This window comes from Callorhinus ursinus, unplaced genomic scaffold, assembly GCF_003265705.2.
Source record: "Callorhinus ursinus isolate GAN/ISIS: 27379988/994484 unplaced genomic scaffold, GSC_fseal_2.0 scaffold5, whole genome shotgun sequence".
Classification (NCBI taxonomy): Eukaryota; Metazoa; Chordata; class Mammalia; order Carnivora; family Otariidae; genus Callorhinus; species Callorhinus ursinus.
Window position 1 is genome coordinate 82244421 of NW_027397067.1, and position 27971 is coordinate 82272391.

The 27971-nt window shown below is 65.1% G+C and overlaps 1 protein-coding gene and 1 long non-coding RNA gene across 4 annotated transcripts; both read right to left on the bottom strand.

The window, feature by feature from the left end:
- Positions 1-4814: 4814 nt before the first annotated feature.
- LOC141372783 (uncharacterized) lies at positions 4815-15625 on the bottom strand. Of its 3 annotated transcripts, XR_012378192.1 has the most exons (4): positions 15465-15625; positions 6269-6468; positions 5344-6039; positions 4815-4971 (listed from the first exon to the last, which is right to left on the bottom strand). It is a non-coding gene; the product is annotated as an uncharacterized lncRNA (long non-coding RNA). The 3 variants fall into 3 exon arrangements; XR_012378193.1 differs by lacking the exon at positions 15465-15625 and having other exon boundaries at positions 5344-5667; positions 6269-6610; XR_012378191.1 differs by lacking the exon at positions 15465-15625 and having other exon boundaries at positions 6269-6610.
- Positions 15626-23157: 7532 nt separating this feature from the next.
- Positions 23158-25480, bottom strand: MAFA (MAF bZIP transcription factor A). Its single transcript, XM_025870562.2, has one exon. It carries the CDS (start codon positions 25426-25428, stop codon positions 24343-24345), a length of 1086 nt encoding a protein of 361 aa, XP_025726347.2. The 5' UTR covers positions 25429-25480; the 3' UTR covers positions 23158-24342.
- Between the last annotated feature and the right edge of the window lie 2491 nt (positions 25481-27971).

Below are 27971 nucleotides of genomic sequence, written 5' to 3' on the forward strand. Positions count from 1 at the left end.
GGGTGGGAGGGACGGGCAAGACCTCAGCATCCGACTAGGCCCCGGGGGGGGTTCCGAGGCCAGATCACTCGCAGTTTGAGACCTTTCTAACCGGCAGGGCCGCCCCAGGTAATGTGGGTGCATGGAGGGGTGAGTGCCCCTGTGGACGGGGCTGTCCACAAAGAGGCCAAATGGCCCTGATAGCAGACGGCCAGGGCCCTGCCTGGTCCGAGGGGCTGGTGCCCAGAGGCCCCAAGAAACGGGGACAGACCTCCGCACACAGCATGCCCACGACCTCCCCAACTTCCTGTGACAGTCCTGGCCGGGCAGGTGGGGCTTCCTGCCCACATCACAGGGGGCACCCTGAGAAGAGACTGGCCAGCCCGACCGCCACCGGGGTCCAGGCAGCTGGGCCAGGCGCTGCCCTGGTGAGGTGGGGGTGCTGTGGCCAGAACTCTGCAGCCTCAGGCCTTCCCACAGGCCCACTGGGGGGCCGACAGTCAGTGAGGAATGGAGTCACGGCCAGGGCAGTGGGGCAATCAGGGGTGTGTAGGGGGTAGGCAGGCCCCCCCACCAAGATCCCCACCCCTGCTTCCTGTTCCCTCTCTCTGGCCCTCAGCCCTTTCTGCCCTCAACAGCCCCCATTGCCCCGCCATGGTTTCTCATGCAATGGGTCAAAAGTCCAGGCTCTGGGGGGTGGGGGAACAGAATCCAGGAGCCCCCTCCCTCCCCCTCCCCCTGCCTGACCTCACTTCCCAGGGGGCATCTCAGGTACTTCCCAGGATCTGGAGCAAGGCATCCCAGATGGGGAAGCCCACATGTCTGCCCCAAGACTGGAGCACAGCTGACCTTCCAGTTCTCCCCGGGGGCCATGCTGGCCACCCCAAAGTGGAAGCGTGGGGACGAGGCAGGAGAGCTGGGCTCACACGTGCCCGCTCGCCTCGTGCAGTGTCTGGGCCTGCTTTTCACGCACGGGATCTATCCTTCTGTCCAACTTAATACGCAGTAAACGAGCCAACAACTAAACACTTGCGGGTGGGTTTACGGGCCGCCGCGGGAGAGCCCAGGCTTCCGGCCGTCGGCTCAGCAAGCTCCCTGCTCGCAGGGGCAGGGCCGGACTGGGCTGGGGCAGGAGGATGGACTCACCCAGACGGGAGGCCCCACTCGGCCTGGCGACGACGAAGAGTTCAGAAGAATGAACGGGACTTCTCTAGGCCGGGCGCCAGGGTGGCTCAGTTGGTTGAGTCTCCGAGTCTTGTTCTCAGCCCAGGACTCGATCTCAGAGTCATGGGTTCAAGCCCCATGTTAGGCTCTGTGTTGGGCGCGGAGCCTAGTAAAAAAAAAAAAAAAAAAAAAAAATTCTCCCGGCTGAATGAAGAGGCTGGAATCAGCCTGGTGTGGGGAGCGGGCCAGTTCACAGGGGCCACGGAGGAGGGCCTGGTAAGGCCAGAGCTGCCGTCAGGTCACTTGGCCACTGTGTGGGTCGTGGGTTGGAGGGGCAGCTGGGAGGTGTCCCGGGGCCTTGACATGGCCTCTTGGGTCTGTGGTGCTGGACTTTGGTTTCTGCTTGAGGGCCCAGAGAGGTTCAGAGACTTGTCCAGGGTCCCACAGCATTTGCGCAGGGCTTGGTAGACTTAGACACTCCCCTCTGGGCCATTTTAGGGTAATTTGTTGGGGTTTAGCTGGAACCCCCCCCCCGCCCCCCAGGGCAGGCTCAGCCTCTGCCTCCACGTCCCCTGCGTGGGTGACTCCCACATGCACAGTGGGCTTGAGAGGAGAGGCCGGATGGCGCCCCTGTGCGGGGAGGAGGCTGAGTGGGGGCTGCGTCCACCTGTCCCCACATGACTGACGCGGTGTGGGGACTGGGATTTACCTGTTCTTGGAACTGGTGTTTGTGAACATTCCTAAAGAGGAAAATCAATGAATTCCCCCAGAAGTGGCCGTTGTTGGAACTGGGAGAACAGAACAAGCAGTTTCATACAGGCTAGAAGAGCGTGGGGTGGTGGCCGAGGGCGCGTCTACAGCGTCTGTGGGCCCTCGGTCAGCTGTCAGGACGGAGAGCTGTGACCCTTCAGAGTGGCTAGCCCCGGATGGAGTGTGTCCTCCTGCTCAGTCTCAAGTCCCCGCCCGAGGTCCCCTCCCCAGGCCTGAGGACCCCCGACTTCCCTGCAGCCCCAAGCTGGTGGGCGCATGCGAGGCAGGTGAGGAGCCCTCCATGGGGTCAGCCCTGGCCTGTCTGGGGACCCACCGAGGGCTGGGTCGGGGGAGCCATCCACCCCCACGGAGGCAGCAAGAGGGTGCGTTGAGTGCAGAGCTGAAAGCTCCAATAAACCAGCTAAAGTCACTGTGCCCAACCCCCCCCCCCCCAGTTCTGAGCAGCGTCTGCAAGACCCTCCTGCTGGACCCCCAGTGCCCTGCTTCCCTGGGCTCCTGCGCGGGTCCCCCAGCCTGACGGGTCCTGGGACGGGCCCGAGCGCCCTCCTGAGCTCGGGCTGAGGAAGGCTGCCTTCGGAAGTCCCAGTCCCAGCCTGGCCCAGAGCGTCCCCCCTCCCCGTGGCCCCCAGGACGCCTCTGGCACCGCCACCGCCCGCCCAGGAGAGCCGTGGGAGGAGGCCAGGCTGGGAGGGCAGAGCAGAGGTGGGAGGCACAGGGCATGGGGCCTCTCCCTCGGGCAGAGGGCCTCCAGGCTGTGGGATGCAGGACAGCTCGATTTTTAACAAATTTTTCTTGTGTAAAATAGATGTGACAGAAAATTCTCCATCTTAACCTTTTTTAAGTGCACAGCTCCGCGGCACTAAGCACATTTGTTTTGGAGCCCCTGCACCCCCCCGCCCCCCACCCCATCTCTCAGGGCTCGGCTGCTGGGGCCCCCAAGAGCATCTGACCTGTGGCTGGCACCTTCCACCCAGCGGGCTGTCCTCCAGGCCACACCCATGAGGCTTTGAGAAGGGGCAGGTGTCTGGCGCAGGCCAGGTGGGGAGGGAGAGCCCAGGAGGGGGGCTTTGCGGGAGGAGGCGCGGGGGAGGGGCTGGCAGCCGTAACTACATGCAGCGGCAGCAGCAGCAAATTGATGTCTCTGGGAGGCCAGCAGCCCAGAGCGTTTTTAATGGTCCCTAAAGCCCTAGGTCAGCCAGCGCTGAGCTCAGCATCCCCCTGTGAGGCTGGGGGGGGGCCCCCTCTGCCCCCTTCTTCCAGCCCCCGCCTCCCCCCGGGGCCACTAGAGCCCGTCAAAGAACTGGGAAGAGGGGTGCAGGGCCCTGTCCTGTGTCCCGCCCCGTGCAGACCCCGTGATGACCCCTTCTTGCCAGGCTGGAACTACCCTGCCCTTGGGGCCCTGCCAGGGCGGGGGGGCAGGGACAGATCGGAAGCTCCCTCAGCACCCCCCATCCTATTTGTCAAGGGCCCATTAGGTGCTGACAGCTGCTTCTCCATCTGCCCAGCTTAGGGCAGGCTGCGCCCCCCGCCCCAGGTCTCCATCAATCACGGACCCTGAGGTCTGCAGGCTCCTCCACCTTGGTCTGGACTGGGGGCCTCTGAGGGCAGCCCCCCCAAGGGCCCCCAAGAGGACTGTTTGTTTGGGCAGGACGTCATTTAGGACTCAGGGAACATGCCAGGAGGGGCGGCAGCAGGGCCATCCCCCAGCAGCACAGCTAGTCCGGCCTGGCCGGTGGCCGGAGCAGGTGCCTGGGCCATGGGGAGCCAGGGTCAGGCCGCTTGGCAACCTCAGCCCTCGGGGCCCACCCAGTGGAGGGGGCCTGAGGCTGACCCTGCTGGGGCTCTGGGCCTCAGTTTGCCCATTAGCTGGGCTAGAGGGTGCACAGGAGGCCTGGGACAGGGTCCAGCCCCCGGCCTCCCTGGGCTCCAGCACCGCTGGCTGTGGGGCGCTGGCCAGAGAGAAGGGGCCGGGGAGAGTGTCTGGCAGCTCGTTCCCTCTTGCCGGAGGCTGCGGGCAAGCCGCGGGCACAAAAGATGGTCTGGCCAGGCACAGCAGCTGCCCCCAGCTCGGGCGGCCCAGCAGGCTGCAGTTTATTTATACGACACAGTTTACTTATTTATAGGGCTCTTGCTGGGTGGTGCCCAGACTCGGACTAGGAACTCCAGGCCAGGGAGGCGAGGGGGGTGGGTGCCGAGCCCCTGAGATACTCAGGGCCCCACAGAGGTGGCCAGCGTCCAGCACCAGCCCGGGAAGAGGTCCCCAGTGCGTCCCCTCCTCCGTCTGGGCAGGGAAGCAGGGGCACACAGATGAGGACCGTGGAGGGGAGTCGGGTCACAGCCGTGCGGCTCCAGCATGATGACGTGACCCTCCAGGCCCTCGTTTCTTGGGAACCCATGCCCTGGTCTGGCTCCCAGCGCTCGGTGGACTGCTGGCCATCGCTTTGGGAGGGTGCTGGGGACGAGTAGGGCAGGGGGTGGTGCGGGGGCGGCCCGGACCCTGTCAGCCTCTGCAGTTGCCAGACTCCCTTCATGTCGGGGTCTCCAGCTAAAGCACACGTCACCCGGGGCAATGAGTAATTGTTAGTATACGTATTCTCCACATGGCGCACGGGAAATATTTACAATAAAGTTTTTTTTTGGCCTGAAATCTAAAGGTAACTGGGCCTCTTGGGTTTTTATCTGCAAGATCTGGAGGCCCTCAGAGCACCGGGCCAGCACCTGCCGGGACCCTGCTGGGGAGCGATGGAGGAGCAGCCCCAACTCTGTGGACATACCTGTCCGGCTTCCTCCTCATGTTTCCACCTTCCACGTGCCCTGTGCCCCGCCCCTGCGGCCCCAGATTAATCTGAGAAGGACAATGTTTATATTAACCATTCATTTATCGATGTCTGCTTGCTGAGTCAATGGCCAAATTTATTGTCTCACAAGATGGGCCTTATTGAGCCGAATCCGTCCCTCCCCGTTACACCAGCCCTGGGGTAGAGGGAAGCTGTCAATGCGGAGACCGCTGACCTTGGGCCTGCCAGGCTGTTGGGGGCTGGGGTCTTCCAGGAGAGGCTGTGGGAACAGGAGAGGAGAGGGAGCAGCTGGGTTTCACCCCTGCACCCCACCATCACGGTGCCCCCGCCAAGCAGCCGTACCCTCGCTCACAGCTGGGGGGTGGCATTGCCCACAGGCCGGGGGTCTGACTCAGGCAGAGGAGGTCAGAGGTTCAAGAAGATGGGGGCCCTGGGAGATGTCGGACCATGAGCTCACTGGGAGCCACTCAGTGTTGGGGGGAGGAGGCAGCATACCTCCCCGGGACCCAGTGCAGTTAGTGTGCAGGGGAAGGAGGGTTGAGGGGGGCCTCAGGCCCTGCAGAGACACTGCCGCACCCCCACCACCTGGGGCAGGGAGGGGGCAAAGGAAGCCCAGGACCAGGCTGCCCACCTCCAACACTGGGCTGTGGAGACAGCGGGTGGAAAGGCCTGTGTCAGCCCCAGTAAGGAGGTGTGCCGAGGTCCTGTGGAGCCCGGCTGGGGAGCGTGCGGGCCTCCGGGACCCCTGAGCCTCCGGGCCAGCCCCACAGCCCGGGCTTGTCCGAGCCCAGGGCGTCAGGGTGGTCAGCTGTCCTCCTTGCGTCTGTGGAAATTCCTCCAGGGTTGCAGACAGGGTGCGAAGTGCGTTCCAGGCAGGGAAGCTGCAAGTCCTAAGGCAGGCCAGGCTCGGGCAGCGTGAGCGTGTTCGGGGCCCAGCTCTGTGCCCCTGCTACTGCTAGGGGTGAACAAGGGCCAGGGGCAGATGCAAGCAGGGCCTGGGAGGAGGCTGCCCCCCTGCACGTGGCCTGGGCTCTGGAGGCGTGCACCCTCATGGGGCACGGCGAGGGTGGGAAGGCGAATTCCATCGACTTTTGAAGGAAGATCAAGTGGGTGTACGAGAGGGGGGTCCGGTGGCTGGAGGGGCGGTGGTGGTCCGAGCGCCTCAAAGACAAGGAGCTGGCCCCACATGCACTGAGGGGGTGGATGGGGGGCTGCTCCTGCTGGAGGGGTTCCCCTGGGCTGTACCCCCTCGAGCCCTTTCTGGGTCCTTCCCAGGCCCTTCTCTCAGCTGCTCAGAGGCTACCAGACGGCAGGCCAGGCCTTGGACCTGGGGGAGAGGGGGCCAGTCAGTGGGCTCGTTTGTGGGCCTGGCGGCCTTGCTGAATGAGACCCTGCACCTGAGTTAGTACCTCCTGCAGTCAGGAATAAGCAGCTGCCCTGCCGGTCAGGGGAGCCCAGGTGGGGAGAGGTGGAGAGACAGAACAGACCAGGAGGGGGAGCGAGAAGAGGGAGGGGGGCGCCAGCCCCGCCCGGCTTACCCCTGCCCGTTTCCCCACCTGTGGCTTGTGGACTAGAAGGCGTGTTGGGTCCCTCTGGGGAAAGCGGATCCCAGCCCCTCAGAGACCCCCTTTACACAGATTGGCTTCGTTCACTTAGTGACACGCACTAGGTCTCCTCCACGTCTTTTCCCCTCACGAGAGCTCATTTGGTCTGCGCGCGGTCCGGATGCACCACGGGTCGTGTATCTGTCCACCTCCTGAGGGACATCTCGGTTGCTTCCAGGTTCAGGCGACTGTGCATAGAGCTGCTATAAACACCTGTGGGCAGGTTTTTGTGTGGGTGCAATTTGGGTAAATGCCAGGGGGCATGATTCCTAGATCTTATGGGAAGAGCGCGTTTAGTTTTGTGAGAAACTGCCAAACTGTCCTCCAAAGTGCCTGCGCCGTTCTGCACACCCACCAGCCACGGGTGAGCGCCCCTGTTGCCCCTGTCGCTCGGTAACCCTATCATCCCTGCCGCTCGGCGCCCTCGGCAGCCTCTGGCGCCATGGGCGTCTTCTCCATATTTCTGAATAGTCTGTGATTGTGGCTCTTTCTTGATTTTCCAGGTGTGGTCATTCCCAGTCGCCTTCTTCCCACAGAATAGGGGTCTCAGCCCCTAACCCTCCATCCGTGGTCAGAGCACCATCTCCGGTGGGCCATCACGGGGACGACGGCACCTGCAGCTTCGCGGTCCCGGGCCTCAAGTCCACCCCTCACCCTGGCCCCGCTCCCGACCCCTGATGTGCACTTACTCTTCTCGGTCCTTGCTGGAAGTGGCTCACCCCACACTTGGTGCCTGCAGCGCCCGTGGGCTTTCCCCAGCCTTACTATCTGCAATCTGTCCCCTGTCCTGGGATGACCCCATCACTGTCCTGTGGCTGCTTCCCCGGGCCTCTGTCCTGCACAAGAGTCCCTTTTCCTGGAAGCCATGTCTTTCTCCTTCCTGGCTTTCGGTCACCTTTCCTGTCCACCCACTTCCTCAGAAGACACAAGGAAGGCAGACCTTTGGGGAATTTGCCTGCTTTCTGGTTGCAAATTGGCCGTGAAGGGCCACTCTGCTGTCCTCTGGTGCCTCCCTTTCTCATTCCCTTCCTGGTATGTGGCCTGCCCCCACTCCAAGGTTTTAGGATCTTCTCTTAGTCCTCAGGCTGGCAAGTTTCCTGCTGATGTGTGGCCTCAGCAGAGCCTGGCGGGCCACAGCCCCAGCTGTGGGCCCACCGGGGAGGCTTCCACCTTTCCATGCAAAGCAGGATGCCCCCACCCCCAAGCTGCCCTCCCTGTGCTCACCCTGCAGCCTCAGCGGCAGTGGTCCTGGCCACATACAGCCGGGGGGCACCTGGCTTGGTGGCTGAGGGAGGCCAGGGCATACATGGGCAATCAGCTGGATCCCCAGGCCGGGCTGGGGCTGGGAACCCGAGTGTCTGGGTTAGCAGCAGGAAGGCTAAGGCAGGAAGGAGGCTCCAGGGGTGCCCCCCAACCCTGGGCTGAAGTCACCTTCCAATCCCAGCCAGCTGCATTACTCAGGGCCAGCAGAGTGGCCTGAAACCCAACCCTGAAGCTCCAGTTCCCTCTGCAGGGAGGGAAAAGGCGAGGCAGGCAGAGGCGAGGTCAGAACCCATGGGGTGGGGGAGGGGTGCTGCCCTGCGGTCACCCAGCCAGGGCTCTGCCTTCTCCATCCAGGGGAGGTTTCTGGCCTCTGGCTTCTCTGCCCTGGCTGTGGGTCACCTGTGAGGTCATTTCGGATGCCGCCTCCCCTGGAAGGCTTCCTTTTTGGCCGCTGTCCCTCCACCTTCCCAGGCCCTTGTGATTGAGCCATGTGGCCAGCCTGGTGTCTGTGCATCCCTCTCCACAACCCCAAGGGCAAATTCTGGGCAGATCCCCAGCCGCTGGACTTGGGAATGCCCCCTCATCCATGGATGCCCACCCCCAGCAAGATCATCACCCCTTTCCCAATCTGGACCGCCCCTTCCCACCTCCACCCCGAGGCCTCCGGCATGCCTGGCCCAATGCCAGGTGTCCCCAGCAGATAGGTGGTAGGATCTCTGGGCCTGCCGCTGAGGGCACACTGGACTGCTCCTGGGGTGGGCTGGACATACAGTGGGGAGCCTCTGAGGAAGCCTGGCACAGGACCCCCCAGCCACCCCGTGGATCCAGAGGCCCTGTGGAGCGAGACTGTCCGGAAGGGCCGGAACCTATAGCCAGAAGACCTGGCTGCAGCCTTGGCCCCCCTCCCTCCCTCCCGCAGCCTCTCTCAGCTTTGGAGCCCCCGTTTGCCCCTCCTCACCAAAATGTGTTATCTGTGATAAATATATTCCACTGTGGTCAAATGGATTTGGTTGGGAAAACCTATAGAGCTGAATGCGGGTTGGAATTAAATTCTATTTGTTTTAATAAAAATGTATTGGTGCAAGTGGCTTTTTAAAAAGGCCTCACTCCAGAGCCCTTCCCAGGTGCCCCCTTCTGCAGCTCTCAGCTCTCACACGCTTCCAAGAGGAAGGGGGAGATGGTCTGTCTGCGGGCTGGGGGCCCAGAGAACAGACCCTATGGTGGGAGTCTGGGTGGGAACAAGCCCCCAGCAAGACGGGTGCGTTTTCCACTTTCTGCCGAGGAGACAAGGGTGATAGGGTGAGAGTTCAGCTGGGCCACAGGAAGCTCGGAGCCAGAGAGAGGGGTCCTCGTGGAGCAGGGCAAGCATGCTCCCCAACTCTCTCACGAACACCTTGACCTCCGGCCCCTTTTGTGCCTACGTTTTATGTTTTTATCTCTAAGGATCTCCATCATCTTATGCTTTGGGTTTCCTGTACTTTGTCTCAAACCCTTATACCAGCCCCACCCGGTCCTTGCTGCAGGCCCGGCTGGGGGGTGGCCAGGCAGGTGGCGCAGCAAGCAGCCGGTGCAGCCGGTGGGGCGGGGAATGCCAGGGCCAGGAAGGCCGGCGGGTGTGTGGGGGGGGGGGCGCCCAGCGGGCGACCAGGCCGGTGGCTGGGGGCAAAGGGGCACAGCGGGCCCGTGAGGCCAACGGCAGCGCTCGGCCTCGCGGCCCGGCCGCCCCGCCCCTCCTGGGGCGGCTCGCCGCGCATGCGCACCGACCTCCGGGCCGCCGCCGCGCCGATGCCGGGAGACAGCTGCGCCCGCCCGCGCCGTTCCCACCTCGCCCCGCCCGCGCACGTCGGGACAGCCCCGGGCACCGGCGGTGGCAGCTCGGCGTGTCACCTCCCGTGCCACCCGCGCGGCGCAGCGGGCACGCGGCCCCTCCAGATGCGCAGAGCCTAGGGCCCCAGCGCGCTTCCTCGGCGGCGGGCGGGGATCCGCCCGGGGCGGCGCCATCTGACGCCCCCTCCCACCTCTGCAGCGCCACCCCGCCCGCGCCATCTGTCGGCCGTGGAGCCGCGCCAGGCCAGAGGGCCAGGACCCGGGAGCGTCCCCAGCCGCTCCCCAAGTCCGCCGTGCCCAGCACTGGGCGAGCCGGCGAAGCCCCTCTTGGTGCTGCGTGACGGCCCCGGGCCAGGATCCGGGCCGGGGGAGAAGCCGGGGCAGGGGAGGGTGCGGAGAGCGGCGGGACCCTGACCTCCGCGTGGAGCCCGAGAAGAAGAGCCACCTGGTTCCTGCTCCCCAGAAGTGTCTGCTCTGGGCCTTCTGAGCCCGGCTCAAGCACCAGTCTGTCCCCCACCGGTGCCCCTGCGTCTGGGCTGGCCCCGTCCCCCACCCTCCTCCGTGCTACCAGACTCCTCAGTTTGGTCCCTAAGGACCTTTCACCTCCAGTTCGCAACCCCTGGCCTCTGGAGACCCCCCACTGCCCCTCCCCACGCCCACGGCCCCACCTCAGGCAAAGCAGCTGAGCCCTGAGGGGCTTACCTTCCAGTGTTCACTCTGGGAGAGCCCTGCCCGGGCCGCGGGGAGGGCTCCCCGTGCCCCCATCCCCACCCCGCGCCGTCCTCACCATAAAACCACGCCTTCGGCAGAACCCTAAGGGGCATGACCCCATGCCGGTTCTACTCTCAACCCCTGCAAAGCTTGTCACCACCACCCGCTTCCCAGGTGAGGAAAGTGCTGTCCTATGGCAGGGCTCCCCCTCCTCTCCTGCCCATTGGCCCCTTCAGAGAGAGGAAGAGTAGACCCTCCCACCTGGCTGGGATGGGGGCCCGGGATTGTGGGCTGGACAAGGATGGCTGAGGTCTCTGGGACAGACTCCAGCCCCGCACCTCCCACCTAGCCTCAGCCTTCCCCCTCTCCAGTGGTTCTACTTACCCCATGAGCCTGTGGGGGAAGGGCCACTCAAAGGAGATGGGCTCAGATGGAGTGGGGGCCTGACCACAGTCACCTTCCTGTCAGGCCGCTGTGTCCAGGTCCCCCGTGGACAGCTCCACTACATGCAGTTGGGGAGGGAGAGCCAGAGTCCAGAGGGTGGCCACAGGCCAGGACCCTGGATAGGGGCGAGCACTCTGCCCTTACGGCTGGGAGTCGTGGCCAGTCAGGGCTGGTGGCCAGAGGCTCCAGGACACGGTCTTCCCTGAGAAGGCTGCGTGAGAAGTGGGCTCTCTGTTCCCGGACCAGCCCAAGTCACACTGGCTATCCTTTAGGGAGGGATGCTGAGCGGGAGTTAGAGTGGCCAAAGACCTGTCTGAGGGGGCAGAGAGGGACAAGAGAGGCATCGGTCCACGGCCAGGGAGCAGAGCCATGAATACAGGGGGCAAGGGGCAGGGCTGGCTTGAGGGCGAGGGCCTCGAGGTGGGGGCCGGGCTGGGGGAGGAAGAGAAAGCCAGCAAGGTGATTCAGGGAGGACAACGCAGACACGGAAGGATCAGGAAGGATCAGAGTGCGCTGGGGAGGAGGAAGGGGAAGCGGGAGATGGTCTGAGGGCTGGGGGCCCAGAGAACAGACCCTACCAGGGGAGTGTGCTCACTGCCAAGGTTGCCCTTCACCCTCCTCCAGTCTCAATCAAGCTGCTAATTAGCATCCTGACCACTCAATTAATTAGACTGCACATGCCTAATTATGACAGAGTGCATTGGTGGGGGCGGGGCGGTGCCCTCAGCCCCCACCCCTAGGCCCCCCAGGAGCCGAGGTTTATTGACCAGAAAAGACATGAAAAGACCCCGGCCATCGGCAGTGGGGTAGGGTGGGGTGAGTAGAGGGGTGAGGGAGACAGGCTAGAGACCCTCAGCCCTGTGTGTGTGTGGGGGGGGGTGCTCCCGCATTCTCGGCCCAGCCCCCCCAGGTCTCCACGGTTGAGTCCTCGTCACCCCACACTCCAGGCTTCAAGTCCCTACCTGCACCTGCCTTGTCCACAGACTGAGTTACCTGAAGTTGTCCCAGGCAGGTTGGGCACATGGCCTGGATTCCCCCCAAGTGGAGGCCGCACCTTTACCCCTTTTCTCTTGGGTTCTGGAGCAAGTGTGTGTGAGTCTGCTCCCCCCTCTAGCCTCCGTCCCGGGCCAACAGCTGTGCCGGGCTGCTCTCCTCCTGTGCACCCTCTGACCTGTCTGGCCGCGCCCGACAACTCATTAAGTGCTCTTCCTGACCGCCACCCATGGCGGCCGGGCACAAGGCTCTCCTGGACAATCCCAGCCCCGTAGATACCTCCCTGTTCACTGTGCTGTGGGCAAAAATAGTCAGTTTGGTACTTAATTTTCCTCAGAAATTCAGGAGGTCATGTCTTATCTCCCAACTAGATGATCATGAATCTAACAAGACCCTGCATCCACAGTAAGCACTGATGAATTATGCTGTGGTGATCAGGGCGCTGGTGATGATGGTGGTGGAGGTGATGGTGGTAATGGAGGTGATGGTAGTGATGGAGGTGATGATGGAGGTGATAATGGAGGTGATGGTGGAGGTGATGGTGGTGGTGATGGTGGTGATGGGGATGGAGGTGATGGTGATGATGGAGGTGATGGAGGTGATGGAGGTGATGGTGGAAGTGATGATGGTGACGGTGGTAATGATGGTGGTGGTGGAGGTGATGGTGATGATGGAGGTGGTGGAGGTGATAGTGATGATGGAGGTGATGTGGAGGTGATGGAGGTGATGGTGGTGCTGATGGTGATGGTGGAGGTGGTGGTGATGGGGGGGCAAAGGGCCCTGCGTGGGGACGCTCCTCACAGGCTTGAGTGGCATATGTCGGGAACACCGCTCAGCAAGCCTGAAGGAAGACCTCCTTGTCTGGGGAGGGCAGTGCAGGGTGCAGGCTCCTGGGCCAGGGAGGATGCTTGGTGGGGACTGGGGGTCCTTGTCGGAGACTCAGTGAGGTTCTGGGGCTCTTGTGTCTCCTGAAACCTGGGCCTGGCCTCACCGTCTGCTTAGGGAAACTTAGGGCAGAGCTCAGTCTGACCTCTGACCTGCATGTCCCAGGCACACAGGAGGGTCCTGCCACTGTTGGGGACCCCACTGTCCTCTGTCCTGCTGGGGCTGGGCCTGGGCCTGGTAGATGACAGGGACCTGGGGGGACAGTGTGGGGAGAGTACAGAGAGAGCAGCTCTCCTGGGGAGTGGGAGTCGGAAAGAGGTGGGAGCTCTGGTGGGGACCAGAGGGCCTCCCAGGGGGGTCTGAGACACAGGAGGCTGGGGCAGCAGCGCCCAGATGTCTGCCCGAGACCACCCGCTCTGTCCCTATGCCCAGATGCAGCCAGAGCAGGGCCGGGGAGTTCCTGCTGGTGGGGTTCATGTCCCAGAAGACAGAGAGGCCCTCACGCCACAACAGGCCCTTTGAGGGGTCACAGGGGGAAGGAGGCCCCACAAGCTCTGGGAAGCTAAGAGACTGGAGTCTTGGGCTCAGAGGCCTGCATTGCCCACGTGGGCAGCCAAGGAGGACGCCTGCGCCAGAGGGTCATGGGCTGGGGGCTGGTCACGGGCGAGGGCAGAGCTACCTGGGCTGAGAGGGCTGAAGGCTGTGAACCCCCACCCACCCCCGGTGGTGGGCGCTGGGAGTCAGATACAATTACTCACTCAGTGTATCATAATTACCGCAAATAGCCCATTAAAGAGAAATTATCATCAATATGATATCAGCAGACAGCAGGGGAAATGAAGAAGGGAAAGTGCTTATTCTCCCATTGTTCCCTTAATGGGGACAGGCGATGGGGAGGCAGGGGCACTCCTGTGCATTGGCCTCCCCCCTCCCCCCTGCCTGCAGGCCCTGTGGCCACAGCCTGGGATTGGGATTGGGCCTCGTCCCTGCCCAGCTGGGGGAGGCTCTGGTGGCCTTGCTCCCACCCTCCCACCCTCACCCCTGGCCCCCGGGGTTGCCCTGGGAAAGTGCTGGACCAGGACAGCATCTGGGCTTTGCCTGTGCTGGCTCCTGGAGAGACCCCCAAGCCCCTTCAAATCCTAGGAGCATGGACTTCTGCTGGACATGGCAGTGGGGGCACCGCCACCAAAGTGACAGAGAAGGGACAGAGAGAGGTGCAGTGTGCGGGACAGAGAGGAAAGCACACGCAGCGGTCAGCATGGCCGTCTTGGGAACGGAGAGACCACGGTGGCTGAGGGACCTGTGGGGCCTGCTGGAGGGAGGGCCCCTGCGCGGGCCTGGAGTGGAGAGGGGCTCACCCCTCTCACCCCTGCCGCTGGCCCGCCCCCCAGGCCAGGCCCAGGCCCGGAGGCCTCTGGTGGCGGCAGGTGGGACACAGACGTCATCGTCATCCTGGGGAAGAGGTGGCCAGAGGCGTGGGCCTCGGAGGGACAGTGGCTCGGGTGGCCCTCCAGGGGGCAGGCGAGCAGCAGGGGGGGAGCGCGAGGGTGTCAGGACCACCCCCCACCCCCCCACCCTCCCCCACCCTGAGAGCCGCCCGGCGACCCGGAGGGAGTGGGGCCAGAGCCAGTGGCCACTGGGTGGGAAAGGTCGCCGCAGGCAGGAGGGCCAAGGGCGGAGGCCAGTCCGCCTCCGCACCCCCCTCCCAAGGGCTATTTCCGGGGTGCCCGTCAGGCTGTGCCAGGCACTGTCGGAGGCTCGAGGCAGCAGCGGGGAAAGATGCACAGACCCTGCCCTCCTGGGGCCGGCATTCTGCGAGCAGGGGAGAAGAGAGCAGAGCAGTAGGTGTCCCCTATGGTGACAGAGGTTTCTTAAAACCAGGGGTGCAGGACTTGGAGAGAGCTCTGAAGGGAGGCAGGAAGGGGAGAGGAGTAAGAGGGGGTGTGCAGACCCCACCTGCGGGGGTTGCCCCTTGGCTTCCTACAGCTCCCACCCACATGTTCACTGCCCATCGCCCAGCCTTCACAAGCCACCCACCGCGCGTCGTCACCCCCCACCCTGCCCATTCAGCCAGCCTGGTTTCTGTCTGTCCAGCCAGTCAGCCAGCTCGTATTTATTGTCCTCTGCTCACCCCAGGTGGCCAGCCCGGACCCTGGGTTTCAGCTGCTGCCCCGAACAGTGGTCTCAGCTGTAATGGGGAGGCCCCTGGGCATGAACTGTGGACCGGGGCTAAAGGTCGTGCTTTCCTGGGGCATAATTTGGATATGGCTTAAGCGGCGCCTTGTCCACCCCACAGGGTTTCTGAACTCAGCTGAATTCAGCTCCCCAAACTCAGCAGGAAGTGTTGAGGGGTGGGAGCAGCCCTGTTCCCTGAGAGTGACCCCTGGTGCTCAGGTCTGTGCAGGGGCAGTGCGGGGACAGACCCAGACTGGAGGTGCCTGGAGGAGCAGAGGCCTGGACAGCTCTGAGTGCCCCCTTCTGTGCCTCCTCCTTCCTTGCCCCCTCCCGCCAGGACCAGGAGCCCAAGGTTAAGCTCCTGCAAGGTGGTGGCCTCCACAAATGTGGCCAAGATGTCTCTGGCTGTGGATGAGGGGGCAACCGCCCTCCACAAACTCTGCCCCAGTGCACCTGCAGAGCCGCGGGCTGCTCCATGACCTCCCCTCCATGCAGAGCCTCCTCTTCCAGGAAGTCTTCCCAAACTGACAAAGGACTTGCCTTTTTTCATTTGTCCCCCACAAGGACCCCGTGTGGACGTGGGATTGGGCAGGGGGAGCGCATTGTCTTTTTCACAGGAGACAGGACTCAGCCCAGAGAAATGTACTCCCCACCTCCAGCTGGTGAGGGGCAAAGTGGGAGTGGAGTCCTGCCGGACTCCTGCCGCATGAGCTGCCCTGTCTGCCCCCTGCCTTGGTGTGGATGGGGTGGCGACTGAGTGGAGGAGCGCAGGGAGCTGGGGGAGGTGTCCTCCAACCTGACCAGGCCCCCAGGCCCTGGCCTCTGCCCACTCCACACTGCCATGACCTACCTCCAAGGCACAGGCGGCCCCGACTGGGCTCCAGAGCAGGGACACTGAGTCCTTTCCTGGCTGACTGCCCCGTGTGGCACCCTCCACACCATTCCTGCGCCCTCGGGTATCATGGGGCTGGTGGGGTGTCCCCCACGCCTCCACAGAAGGGCCTGAGGGTCTGCCTCTGCTCTCCTCCAGCCTCGGAGGCTGGTAGGATGGAGGCATGGGTGCTAGGCATCTAGGCAGGGGTGAGGAGGGAGGCTCTGGGGCCAAGTTGAACGTCATGACACCCCACAGGGGCAGGTTTTTTGTCACCCCCAGGCCACAAATGAGGAGGCTGAGGCCAGAATGGGGCAACCCTTGGCCCAGCTCCTACCCCAGGCAGCCCAGGAGGGGCACCCCCAGAACCCTAGTGAGCACCTGCCCTCAGCAGGAACAAGAGCGTGAAGGGCCAGTCCCCACCCCCGGCCTGCCACCAGCTACTCTATCCCTGAGCAAGCCTGGGGAGCAGGTCCTGTGACCCTCAGTCCCTGCTACAGCCGTGCAGACCCAGGGCTCGGCCTTGTCTCAGCCCCTGGGCAGGCGAGGCAGCCTCGCGGCCAGGCCAGCCCCCTCCCTGCACGGTGGCCATGGCCCTGGCTCTCTCCCCAACAGCCTGTCCGTACAGAAGTGGGGGCCCCTACACTGTTCACACCCTCCACTCGACCCCATGGCCTCCCCGGGGCCTCTGCCTCCCCCCGCCCCCCGCCCCTGCGCTCCCGGCGCCCTCTCCCCGTCCCTCCTGCCTCCCTGCTCCCTCCTCCGCGCCCGGCCTCACTCTCTCGCCAGTGCGTGGGACCGTCTCTGATTTACTCTATCATTTCCTTCTTTAATGTGCTGACCGGCTCTCCCCGCAGGGGCGCTGAGCTCCCGCGCGCCCCGCCCCCCAGTAACAGGCCCCCGAACGTCTCACACTCCGACACGCACATCTGGAAGCGCCTCCGCTAGCACCCTCCGCCAACAGCAGTCACGTGTCCCGCCGCGCAAGGCCGAGCCCCCACCCCGACTGCCGCACACCTAGAAACCCTCAGTCGGCGGGGGGCGGCTCCCGGCTCCCCGCGGCGGCCCAGCCCACCACCCCTGGTCCCCAAACTGTGGGGTCCCCCGAGGATAGGGAGGTTTCCGTGCTGGTGTGGCCCCGGGCGGTGGGGCTGGAGCTGGGGCGGAACGGGAGGGGTCTGCAGGGCTCGCTGCTGGAGCCCGCGCTCCCTAGAGGAGCGGGAGACGCGGGGGCGGGAAGGGCTGACCTTGGGCGTTCAGGGTGGGAGGTGGAGTCAGGAAGGAAGGAAGGACCTGGCTGGGACAGGGAGTAGAGAGTGCTGAGGCCACAGGGCCGGGGGCTGACCCCTCCAGATTTGGGGCTTGAGGGCCCTCAGGAGCCACAGGGGCCCCTGCCTGGAGGTGGGAAGGAGAGACCTGAGGCTTCTGGCCGTCTGTCCGGAGGAGACACTAGAGAGCGAGTCCGGGTGGGCCGGGGGCGGTGTGTTTAGGCTACCCCCCCACCTGGCCCCCAGGCATCCTCTGCTCCCTGGGCAGGAAGTGCCCTGCAGAGGGGGCCAATCGTGGTCTCTGGAGTCCAGCGGGGCCCCAGTGAGTGACCTCAGGCAAATCCTGGGCTTCTCTGCACCCCAGCCCCCATCTGTATAAGGGGTCATCGCCGCCCCCAGGGCTACTCCCAGGAGGCCACCAGGTCCGTAGACCCGGCATCTGGCGCGTGCTTCCTGGTGCTTCTCTGAGGACAGGGTGGGCGGGAGGGCAGTAAGGGGACGACCAGCTGGAGGGAAGGAGAGGCCAGGCCCCTGGGAGCTAGGACCAGGCTGAAGTGACCCGAGGGGGAGGCAAGGGCGAGGGAGGTGGGGCGCCCCGGGGAAGAGCTGGAGGAGCCTGCCCCGGTGGGGACGGCCAAGGGAGCAGCGGGAGGATGGGCCCGGCTGCGGAGGCAAGTCCCAGGGCAGCGGAGGTGTGTCTGGGAAGGCACCGGCCCAGGGACCGCGGGCAGTTGCCTTCCAGACTAGAATGGCTGACCTAGCTGGCCTCAGGACACCTAACCGGGGCGTTGGCAGGAAAGGGCTCCAGAGTCAGGGAGGCCAGTGTGGAGGAGGTGACAAGGCTCGGGGAGCGCCAGGACCCCCAGGGACAGCAGTAGGCCTGCGGCGCGTGGCCGGAATGTCCCGCCCCCTCCCCTACCCCCCGCCCCCCGCCGCGCCGCCGCACCCACGGCCCGCCCCTCCCGCCCAGCCCTCCGGCCTCCCGGGGCGCGCCAGGGGCGGGGGGCGTCCCGCCGCTGGGCCAGCAGAGAGGCCGGGGCTCCGAGTGTGAAAGCCGACACCCCCGCTCCCCCCGCCGCCAAGAAACCTGTCTCCTCCTGCCATCCCATCCCCCCAAAAGAAAACTGTCTAGCTGTGGCCTCTACCCCCTGCCCCGTGGCCTGGATCTGAGTGCCCGAGAAATTCAGGTTCTCGGCCCACCCTGAGGCCCAGGGAATCTGCATTTTAGCAGGATTCGGCAGCAGGGCACACGCCCTGAGAACATCCCTCCACCCTGAGCCAACTCTCGGGGTGACGGTGCCGGGCCACCGAGCCTGGAGGCTTCCTGGAGGAGGGGGTGCAGAAGGGAAAGGACCAACGCGGAGAGGAGGGAAGGGGAGGGGTTCGGAGGGGGAGCGGCAGGTGGAGGCTGAGGGGGTGGAGGATAGAGGGAAGGGAGGAGGGGAGGAGGGGAGAGAGCAGGGAGGGGGAGGGGAGGAGGGGAGGAGGACAAGCGAGCAGCGGTCCTGGGGGAGTGGGCACTGGCGGAGCTGCGGGGACACCAGGCCGGCCGCCCCCCCCCGCCCCCCCGCCGACAGGTCGCCCCGCCCCCGGCCCCAGGCCGCCCTCCACCGCCGCGGGCTCATTGGCTGTGACGGCAGCTGAGCGGTGTCACCGCGCATCGGGCCGGCGCTGAGCCCGCCAACAACAAATTACTCGTCACTGCTCCGCTGGTGCCGGGCCGCGCGCGCGTGTGCGCGGAGGGTGGGCGTCCGTGCACGACCCCTCTTCCCCTGTGCGTCCAGCGGGTCTTGCAGCCAGGGCTCGAAGCACCCTCTCTAGCTGGTGGGAGGGTCGCTGCCCTGCTCCCCCACCTGACGACCCTGCAGTGTGGGCCCAGCCAAGCCTGCTCCCTACAGCCCGCAGTCCCACCTGCCCCTTCCCTGCTCAGAAGCGCTCCCGGGCGTAGTCCGCTCCAGCCCACTCCGCCCCTGCTTCCCACCGCCCTTGCCGGGTCCCTCCACCTGTTCTTCCCCGGTCTCACCTCCTCTAGGCACCAGGCCTGGGTCTCTGCGCCCCCCCAGCCCCCACTCTGCAGGCCTCCACCCCTGGGCTGCGCGGGCTGCAGCCCACCAGAATGGCCCTGTTTGTCAAACTCCTGTTCTGTCCCTGCCTCCTGGAATGGGCACACAGTAGGTGCTTAATCAATAGTTTTGAGTGAATGAAAGAGCCCCCTCCCACTGTCATGGCCAACTGTCCTGGAACGGGGGGGGGGGGGGGCGGGGGGGGGGGGGGGGGGGGGCAGCAGGGTGGGGGTGGGGGTGGGGGTCCCTGTGGGGGCCATTGGGGGCTGGGCTTAAATCTGAGAGAGGAGGGGCCCCCAGGCCTCCCTCCCTGCACCCCCATAGGGCGTCCCTGGTCCGTGGCTGGACTCCAGGGCTCAGGAACTGCTGAGTATGCAGCTGGGCCCAGGAAGTGACAGAGCTGGTCTTGCAGCCAGAGGGCTGGGGGCCCTTCCCTGTCCCTCGACCCTCCCCTCAAATGCGAGGGACAACCCAGCTTGTCACCTCTGGGGCTGGCTCAAAGCTCCCACTTGCTTGCTTCCCAGAGCAGCTAGAGAGGAGGAGTCCCAGGCTCCACTGGGGTCTGGGTACAGGCTGGTTTCTTCCCGCGGCTCACACTGCCCCAAGTCCCCAGACCCTGGGCCAGACAGTCCCATGTGTGGCCACAGACAAGGGGTGGTTTGACATTCCTTGGGACCCAGAAGGGGCCATCAGTCCCAGGCTCCAGGCCCTGCCTAGTAGTCGGGTCACAGAGCCCCGTGCCCCTGTCTGCAGGCAGGCCCGCTGAGCCCTTCCAGGCCACCACATAGGCCCCCCCAGGCTGCACCCAGGACCCACTGAGTGAATGAGCCCTGGGCACGGAGCCTGCAACCCAGCACCATTGGTAAAGGGCCCAACTGAGGCAGAGGCTGGGCTTTGTGTCACATCCGTCCCCAGGGGTTGGGTAGGGCTAGGGAAGGCCTCCGCTCTCAGTGCCACGTGGCAAGGAGCAAGGCCTCTGGGCCCTCACTGGCGGCACCGAGGAACCAGGCTGCGACAGAGGTGGCAGAGTCCAGGGCAGGTGGTGTGGGCTGTGGGGTCTTGGGGTCAGGCAAAAACAAGCAGATGGTGGCTGAGGGCGACACTTCCCTGGGGCGGCCAGTGTCAGAGCCCATGAGACCACATGGCCAGGACAGGAGGTGCAGGGACCGGGACACAAAACCCACGGGGTCCCGGGGTACAGGCCACGTGTGTGCACTGTCCTTTGTGTGTGCGTCTGTGTGCTCCCACACGTGTGTGCATGTGTGGGGGGGGGTCGAGGTCTGTGCATTTGCATGTCTCAGCCTACGCACGTGGCCATGTCTACACGCACACACGTGTCTGTTCCTGTCACCCAGACCTTTGCTTGCCTGCCTGCGTGTGTGCATCCTCACGGGATGCACTAGGCCACCCTAGGAGCCAGCTATAAATAGGAAACTGGGCGGGGGGCGCTTTCAGACAGTCACGGGCTGCAGAAGACAGGGCTAGGAGAGGCTGGGGGCTGCAGACTGCAGACGGAAGTGGGGTGCCCCCAATACAGAGTAGCCCTGGGGCCCACCTAGGGCCAGCGGCTGGGAGGTGGATTCCTGAGACCCTTAACCAGCTGCAGGGCAAGGGGGCAGCTGTGTGGTGTGTGTGCATGTTCGGGGTATAGGGACCCTTGCAGGCACAGAGGACAAAACTCAACTGGGTGCTCTGTGTGGGGGCTGGGGGCCTGGAATGGCGCTGCCCCCAGAGGCTGCTGGGGCAGAGGTACAGCAAGGGTGGGCTGGGGTACGGTGCTGGGAGGGATCTCCCAGGCCTCGGCCAGGAGCTGGGGTGGCTTCTGCCCAGCCCTGGGAGTCGCCACGAGCGCGGAGTACTGCTGCTGCCGGTGAGGGCGTGGGAGAGTGGCCTCCGGCCAGGGACAGCTGCTGTGGTGGGGCGGCCACGCAGGGGACCAGTGCGGGGGGGTATGTCCAGTGCACACAGGTTCCGCGTGCATGGAGCGTGTGCATGTCTGTGTTCGTGATGAGGGTGTGCACGTGAAGCATGTGGGTGAGGCCCTGTCCCTCCCAGCGCAGCCCCTTCACGAGTCTCCCTCTGGTCCTCCTGACACCCTCTAGGCTGCCTGCACCTGCCTCGATGTCCCAGCCCACCCCTGCAGTACGCAAACCCAACCCCCACCTCCTCCCTTCCTCTGGCACTCAGAAGTGGACCAGCTCCCGTACTGCTGAGCTTGCTGTAGCTCCCTCTGGGCTCTGGGCCAGGGCGGTCACTGTGGTCCCTGCTGGGGTCCCTGTCGGCCGGGCACAGAGAAGGGACTCTCAGGCTGAATGAAGTAACCAAGGAATGAATGCCTGTGGGGTGGGGGTTGGGCTGCGAAGGGGGGCGGGGTGGGTGGAGGCTCCAAGGATGTACGATTCCATCAGAAAGATGTCTCCTGGGACCTCTGCAGGGAGGGCAGAGCATGGGCCGTGGGAGCCGAGCGGCTGAGGCGAGGGCGCCACCACGGCCCCCCTTGAACATCCAGGCCGAGGGTGTGGGTCACCCCTCTCAGGGGGTGCGGGGCTCAGGGGCTGAAGCCTGGGCACTGTGGTTACCCCCACCCCCGGCCCGTGCCCGGGGCTGCCCTGCCAGCTTCCTCTCAGCCCTCCTGCCCAGGCGGCTCCAAGCTACCGCAGCTCCCACGCACCTGCACGTCCTGCGCACTCACAGTCCCGCAGACACCCAGACGACCCTCTCTCCCCAGCCCCAGCCTGACGGCTCAGCCCCTCTGGGGGAGGTCTGGATCCCCTGCGCCCGCCAGGGGAGGGCCGAGCAGAGCCCGCTGACAGCGAGTCGGGAGCCGGACGTGCTTTCCCCAAATGGGCTTTTCCCCCAGGAAAAGATCTGCCTCTAAACACAAAAAGTAGCGCTCCTCCTTCCTCCCTTCCTCCCTCCCACAATGAATTCTCGGTGTCCAGGCTCATTCTCTCCGGGGCAAAAGAAGGAAAGGGGCAGGGTGGGGGAGGAAGGAAGGAAAGAGAGAGAAGGAGGGAAACAAGGTAGAACGGGCAGCAACGCCAAGCCCAGCTCGGCGGAGAAACCCCCGAGGGCGGCAGCCGGGGGTGGCCGTGGTGGGGCCCAATCCAGGTTCTTGCGGGCTGGGCTCCAGGAGGCCTGGCGGGCTGGAGAGAGGGGGCGAGCGCAGCCCGCAGCCTACCACTGCCTCCTCAAAGAGACAGCCTCCGGGCCCCGCGGCCCCGTGCTGTCCTCGATGGGCCCGGCCGCCCGGTCCTCCAGCCGGCTTTCTCTGCCGGGACAAGACTCCTAGGTGTCTCTTCCGGTGGCAACAGTGAAAACTAAGGTGTCCTTGTCAAAAACCAGCCAGCAGACCCCGCCCATACCCCAAAGGACACCCGCCGCGTCTGGTGATCCTCTTGAGTCCTCAGGGCGGGTGGCCGGGGAGGCCCTTACCGAGGCTGGCTGCCCCTAGTCGTGCTGCAGCCTCCCCACCTGGTCCTTGAGCTCATCCCTGCACCCCCCCATTTCTACTTCTCTCTGCACCAGGGTTTTTGCCCCCCAGATGTACAGCCTCTTGCTCCCCTCCTGAGGGCTCGAGATCTCAGCCCCTGGGTTTGGGGATTTTGCTCAAACCCCCACAGAGACCCAACCATCTTGTTACCAGTTTTGTTCTAAAGCAAAAGGGGAGGTGGCAGCCCCCACCTTTTCTCTGGGTCAGACTGAGGCGGTAAGACAAGTTCAGGCCACGCACTCAGAGAACGGCAGCCGTCCCAACCCCGAGGACGAGCCTTTGCTGTCTCCAGACTGAAAAGCAGCGCATAGCTGGCCGGCCCGCAAAGCTCATCCCTCTAAATATGCACACCGTGGACCTTCATCAGCCTTGGTCCCATGGTCCCCTAAGTCCTGCAACTGCCCTGGGACCCTTTAGGGTGTGAGATTTCCAGAGGTCCTGCTCCTCCCTGGTGCCCCCGCAACCTGGTCTTGGACCCTTTAGAAGACAGAGGCCGGGCCACCCCTTTGGGGGGGCAGACCACGAAGAACTGGGGACAAGTACCGGCCACCAGCACACATGGGCCTTGCACATGGCATCACCACCATCCCGCCTTAGAGGGAGCCTGGGGCCACCACCTTGAGGCCTTCCTCCCCACCAGGCAGCCAGGGAAGGTGCCTGCAGATCCCACCAGCTGACCGCAGCCTTGTTTACAACTCTGATCAGGGCCTCTCCGGTGGCCCAGGTGGGTCACCCACAGCTAAGGCAGGGCCCTGGGCACGCACCTCCTTTTCTTCCTATTCGGGGAGAAACGGCAAAAATGAAAGCCACAGAAAAACCAACCAAGCTCCAGTGACTTTGGATCTAAACGGATTTATTTTGTGTTTTTTTCCCCCCTTTTTTCCGGCTTCATAGCAAATGAAAAAATTATCCAACAAAACCCAACAACACAAGAAAACTTTCAACGACTTAGAGCATCTCCTGCTCAGAGGGCCGGGCAGGAGCAGGCCTGGAAAGAGCACAGGACCCACTGGAGGCCAGGGGCCTGGCCGTCCTGCAGGGATCGGCTGGCCAGGGGCTGCGCTACCTTCTCCCCACTGGCTAGTCCAAAAAGCCACTGGGCTTAAAAAAAAAAAAAAAAAATCCACAAACAAAACGAAACAATTTAAATGAAAATAAAAACACTTTCTTCACTCGCCCCCATGCCAGGAGGTTCAGATTGAAACCTCCTCTTAAAAAAAAAAAAATTTTTTTTTTGCTAGAAATACTGTGCATTACTTTTTTTTTTCTTCCACTTCTCTTGAAGATTAAAATAAGATATATTTCCCCGGGAGTCATAAATACGATCTGGTGCATAGAGAAATAGCAGCAGGGGAGTCCGGGTCAGCCCCCACCCGCAGAGCGCGGCGACCCCCCCAACCCCCCTCCCCCCGTGAGTATAGTAGGGCAGCAGGACCGAACACAGCATAGATAATATTCCTTGGCTTCAATCTCTAGGGGACGCCGGTGGCAGGGTGGGGGGCAGGCGGGCAGGAGGGCAGGCAGGGACCGGACCCCTCTGAGCGAGCGACACATGCTGGGACACGCGGACGTCCGAGGGTGGACCCCGGCCGGGAACGAGGGAGCTTCCTCCGGGGTTTTCTTTCCTAATCACCGAGCAAAATAAATAGAAATACTTCGAAAATAAGGTCGCTTTAAAAAGGAGTAGTAAAAACGGGCAAGGAAGGGGAAGCCGCGAGAAGGACGACGGACCGGGGAGAGGCGGGCGGGCGGCGTCGGAGCGGAGGACCCCGCTGGGCATATGTACAGGCAGACTCCGGGGAGGAAGTTCGCTCCGGCTCAACTTTCCCGGGAACCCCCGCGCTCCGTGCGCAGAGGGGTCGCGGCCACGTCCGGACGGCGAGCCAGGAAGGCGCGGGGCGCCGCGGCCGGCCGCGCGGTGGGCAGGGGCCTCCAGTCCCGCGCCTGCGGACCTTGCGGCGGGGCGCGCGGGGCCCGCCCGCCCGCGGAGTCCGAGCGTCTGCCCGGCGGCGGCGCACGCTCGGGGCGGGCGCTCACAGGAAGAAGTCGGGTGCGCCCTTGGCCCCGCCGGGCCCGGCCTGCGGCGGCGAGGACTCCCGCGGGAAGCCGGCCCCGCCCGCGCCCCCGGGGCCACCCCGGCCCGCCAGCTTCTCGTATTTCTCCTTGTACAGGTCCCGCTCCTTGGCCAGGCGCCCCACCTCCAGCTTCAGCTGCTCCACCTGGCTCTGGAGCTGGCACTTCTCGCTTTCCAGAATGTGCCGCTGCTGCACCCGCTTGAAGCGGCACGACTGCGCGTAGCCGCGGTTTTTGAGCGTGCGCCGCTTCTGCTTCAGCCGGATGACCTCCTCCTTACTGAAGCCGCGGAGCTGCCGGTTCAGCTCGCGCACCGACATGGACACCAGCTGGTCGTCGGAGAAGCGCTCCTCCAGGCGCACGTGGTGGCCCGCGCCGCCGCCGCCGTGGCCCGCGCCGGCGTGGTGGGCCGCGCCGGCGTGGTGGTGGTGGTGGTGGTGGTGGTGGTGGGCGGCGTGGTGGTGGTGGGCAGCGTGGTGCGCGCCGTGATGGTGGCCGGCGCCCATGTCGTCCGCGCCGCCGCCGCCCCCGAAGCCCTGGCTCCGGAAAGCTTCGTACGCCGCCGCGGCCGCCGGGTGGTGCGCGCCGTGGTGCCCGGCGTGGTGGCCGCTGCCGATGAGCGCCTCCACCGCGTCCTCGGGCGTCAGGTTGAGCGCCTCGGGGTTGAGGTGGTGCTGGTAGCCGCTCATCCAGTACAGATCCTCCAGCGCCGGCTTCCCCGAGGCGCCCCCGACGGCGCCCGGGCCCCCGCTCGTCGGCCCCGGGGTGGCCCCGGCCTGCGCCGCGCCGCCGCCGCCGCCGCCCCCCGCGCCGCCGCCGCCGGTGCCCGGGCTGGGCGCGCAGAAGCTGGGCGAGGAGGGAACAGAAGAGCAGGGCGTGCTGAGCGGCGTCGAGGACAGCGAGCCGGGCGGCAGGCGGTGGCAGAAGCGCTCGGCCTCGGGCGGTTCCTTCTTCACCTCGAACTTCATCAGGTCGAAGTCGTTGACGTATTCGATGGCTAGCGGGCTGCTGGGCAGCTCGGCGCCCATCGCCAGCTCCGCGGCCATCGCCCGGGGCCCCGGCCCCGCCGCCGCGCCCGGCTGCGCCCCGACGGGAGGCGGCGGGGGGGGGGGGGGGCCGGGGCCCCCCCCCCCCCCCCCGCCCCGGCCCGCCCCCGGGGGGGGGGGGGGGGGGGGGGGGGGAGCCGCGGGCCTCTCCCCCCCCTTCACTCCCCACCGGCTGCGGGTCTCGGCGAGGGGGCGGCGCCCAGACGCGCCGGGAAAAGTTTCGCGCGGCCAACTTAGGGGCGGCCGCGGGGGAGGCCGCGGGTCAGGGCTCTCGGGTGGCCCCGGCCGCACCCCAGGGGGCGCAGGCCGGCCGCGCTCCCTGTCCCCTCGTCGGCGGCCGGGCGGGTGACCGGGCGGGTGGCAGTGAGGCCGCCGCCTCGGGCTGCTCGGGCTGCTCGGGCTCCCCGCGCTCCACCCGCGTCCAACCGGCCCCGCCTCCACGGCCGAGCGCCGCGCCGCACGCTCCCCTTTATAGAGCAGGGCGCTCGGGCCCGCCTCCCTGGGAGGGGCGCGGGCCCCCAGGCCAATCGGAGCCCCAGACCCGCCGCCCTCATTTGCCTATCCCCATGGCAACCCGGAGCCCAGCTGTCAATCTCCTGCGGGGAACAGCTGTGGGAAGGGGAGATGACCGGCAGCCTGCGAGAGGAGGGGGCAGGGCCCTCTGGTGGCCGCCGCGGAGGACTGCACGCGCGGAGGGCGCGGGGCAGAGGGGTGCGGAGAACGCGCAGCGCGGGGGTCACGGAGCCCGGCCTGCGGCCTCCAGGGCCCCGCGTCCGCGACGGGGAGGCCGCAGAGTCTCGCGGAGCTGACGGGGCCCCTCGGTGCCTCGGTGTCCCCGCCACCCGGCGGGCCCTGACCCCGCAGCCTCGCTAGCGCGGCGGCGCCGGGAGCTTCCGGCCTGCAGACACCGGGGCCACGGCGCGGCGCGGCCGGGCGCGGCGAGGGGAGTGCCGGTTATTTTTAGCCCCGCGGTTCGGGCGGGTTCAGGAATTTAGTCAACAAAGTTGTTGGCACCTCCGTTCAGCGGCTCCACCGCGGGGCGCAGGTGGGGAGGGCGAAGCGCGCGGGCCGGCGGAGGCGGGGCGCCGGGGAGCCGAGGCGGGGGGCCGAGGGGCGCGCGGGTAGGAGAGACCGGCCCCGGCCAAGGGGCGTCGGGCGCGCACGCCTGTGCAGGGGCGCGCTCCCGGAGCAGGGGGCCCTGACACGACGCCTCCAGGGTGGACGGAGCTGGGAGGGGCCGCTTGCTTCAGCGTCACCCTGAGTGCTTGGTGCCCCCCCAATTTCTATATTGCTGTTATAGGACTTTTACAATTAACAAATTCAATCTTAAATATAACCGGCTGTGCATCGAAAGAAAATTCTGGAAGGACCTGGGCAGGAAGTCACTGGGGCAGCTTGTTTTTATCTTATTCCAGGCATAAATGCCTATTATCTTATAATCGCAAAAATTCATACAAGGTGAGAGGGAAACCCCATTTCCTAAGATGTCGCGGGGTGTCCCAGCCCCGCTCTGCCAGGAGGGCACCACTCACCCCTTCCTCCTGCCCCCACAACCCTCCCGGCTGGGCTCTGCTGGGCAGGCAGGGTCAGGTCCACCACGAGAACCCTCCTGCCCCTGCAGGGATGGCTCAGCCGGTGGCAGAAGCAAGGCCCCCAGCTGGCGCCTGGGCTCCAGGCTACATGGGTTGCCAGTCGCATTGCAGGGTTTGGGGCCCTTTAAGGCCCCCCACCCCGCGCTCAGAGGGAGGCCACAACTCAGCCACCAAGTCTAGCTAAGTGCGGACAGGCCCCCCTACATCCAGCCCCCAAGTGTGATATTCAAGGATGCTGGGCCCTGCCTTCGATCACACACAGATTGATTCATCTGGCACACAGCTCTTCATTTCCGCACCCACTCATTCATTCACTGCCCTGGGGAGGAGGTGGCCTGGGGCCAAGCAGGGCCCCCATGTCCCTGACAGGCTCAGGCACTGGCCTTGGGGTCGGACTAGCCAGCAGGCCTGCCCTCAGCTCTTGGCTGCTCGGGAGCCTCAGGCGCAGGAGACCCCGGGGAGGCCCATGACCCTCAGCCTCTTGCTGCTTGTATGGGGGGGCAGCAAAGCAAGGTTTACTGAGTGAGGGTACAAAGCTCCCAAAGAGAGAGGGAACCCAAGAGGTTTGCCCCTCTTGCTGCCTTCTCTGTCTGCTCCCTGAAGCCTGAGGGGCCTCTGCAGAGCTCTCGCCAGTCAGGGGCCATCAGGCCAATGCCACTGTCCGCAGGCTCGGGAGGGGTCACCCCTGCGGCGCTATGCAGAGTGGGTGTGGTGGGCTTCTTGAGCCCAGGGAAGGTACTGGCCTTTCTGGGCTCAGGTGGCAGGCTCCAAGCCCGCTCCTTCCTCCTCAGCCGGGGCTGGGGAGTGGCATCCGTGAGGACCCAGAGAAAGCAGACAGGCTTGCCGTGTGCCCTCAGCCAGAGAAACGCCGTCCTCTGGGCTGCCCATGTGCAGCCAGAGGAGGAGCACCCTGATTCCGCGCTGCCCCAGAGAAGGCACATGCTCTTCCCG

Excerpts from the sequence above, each read along its gene's own strand:
- MAFA (XM_025870562.2), bottom strand. The coding sequence starts at position 25,428 with ATGGCCGCGGAGCTGGCGATGGGCGCCGAGCTGCCCAGCAGCCCGCTA.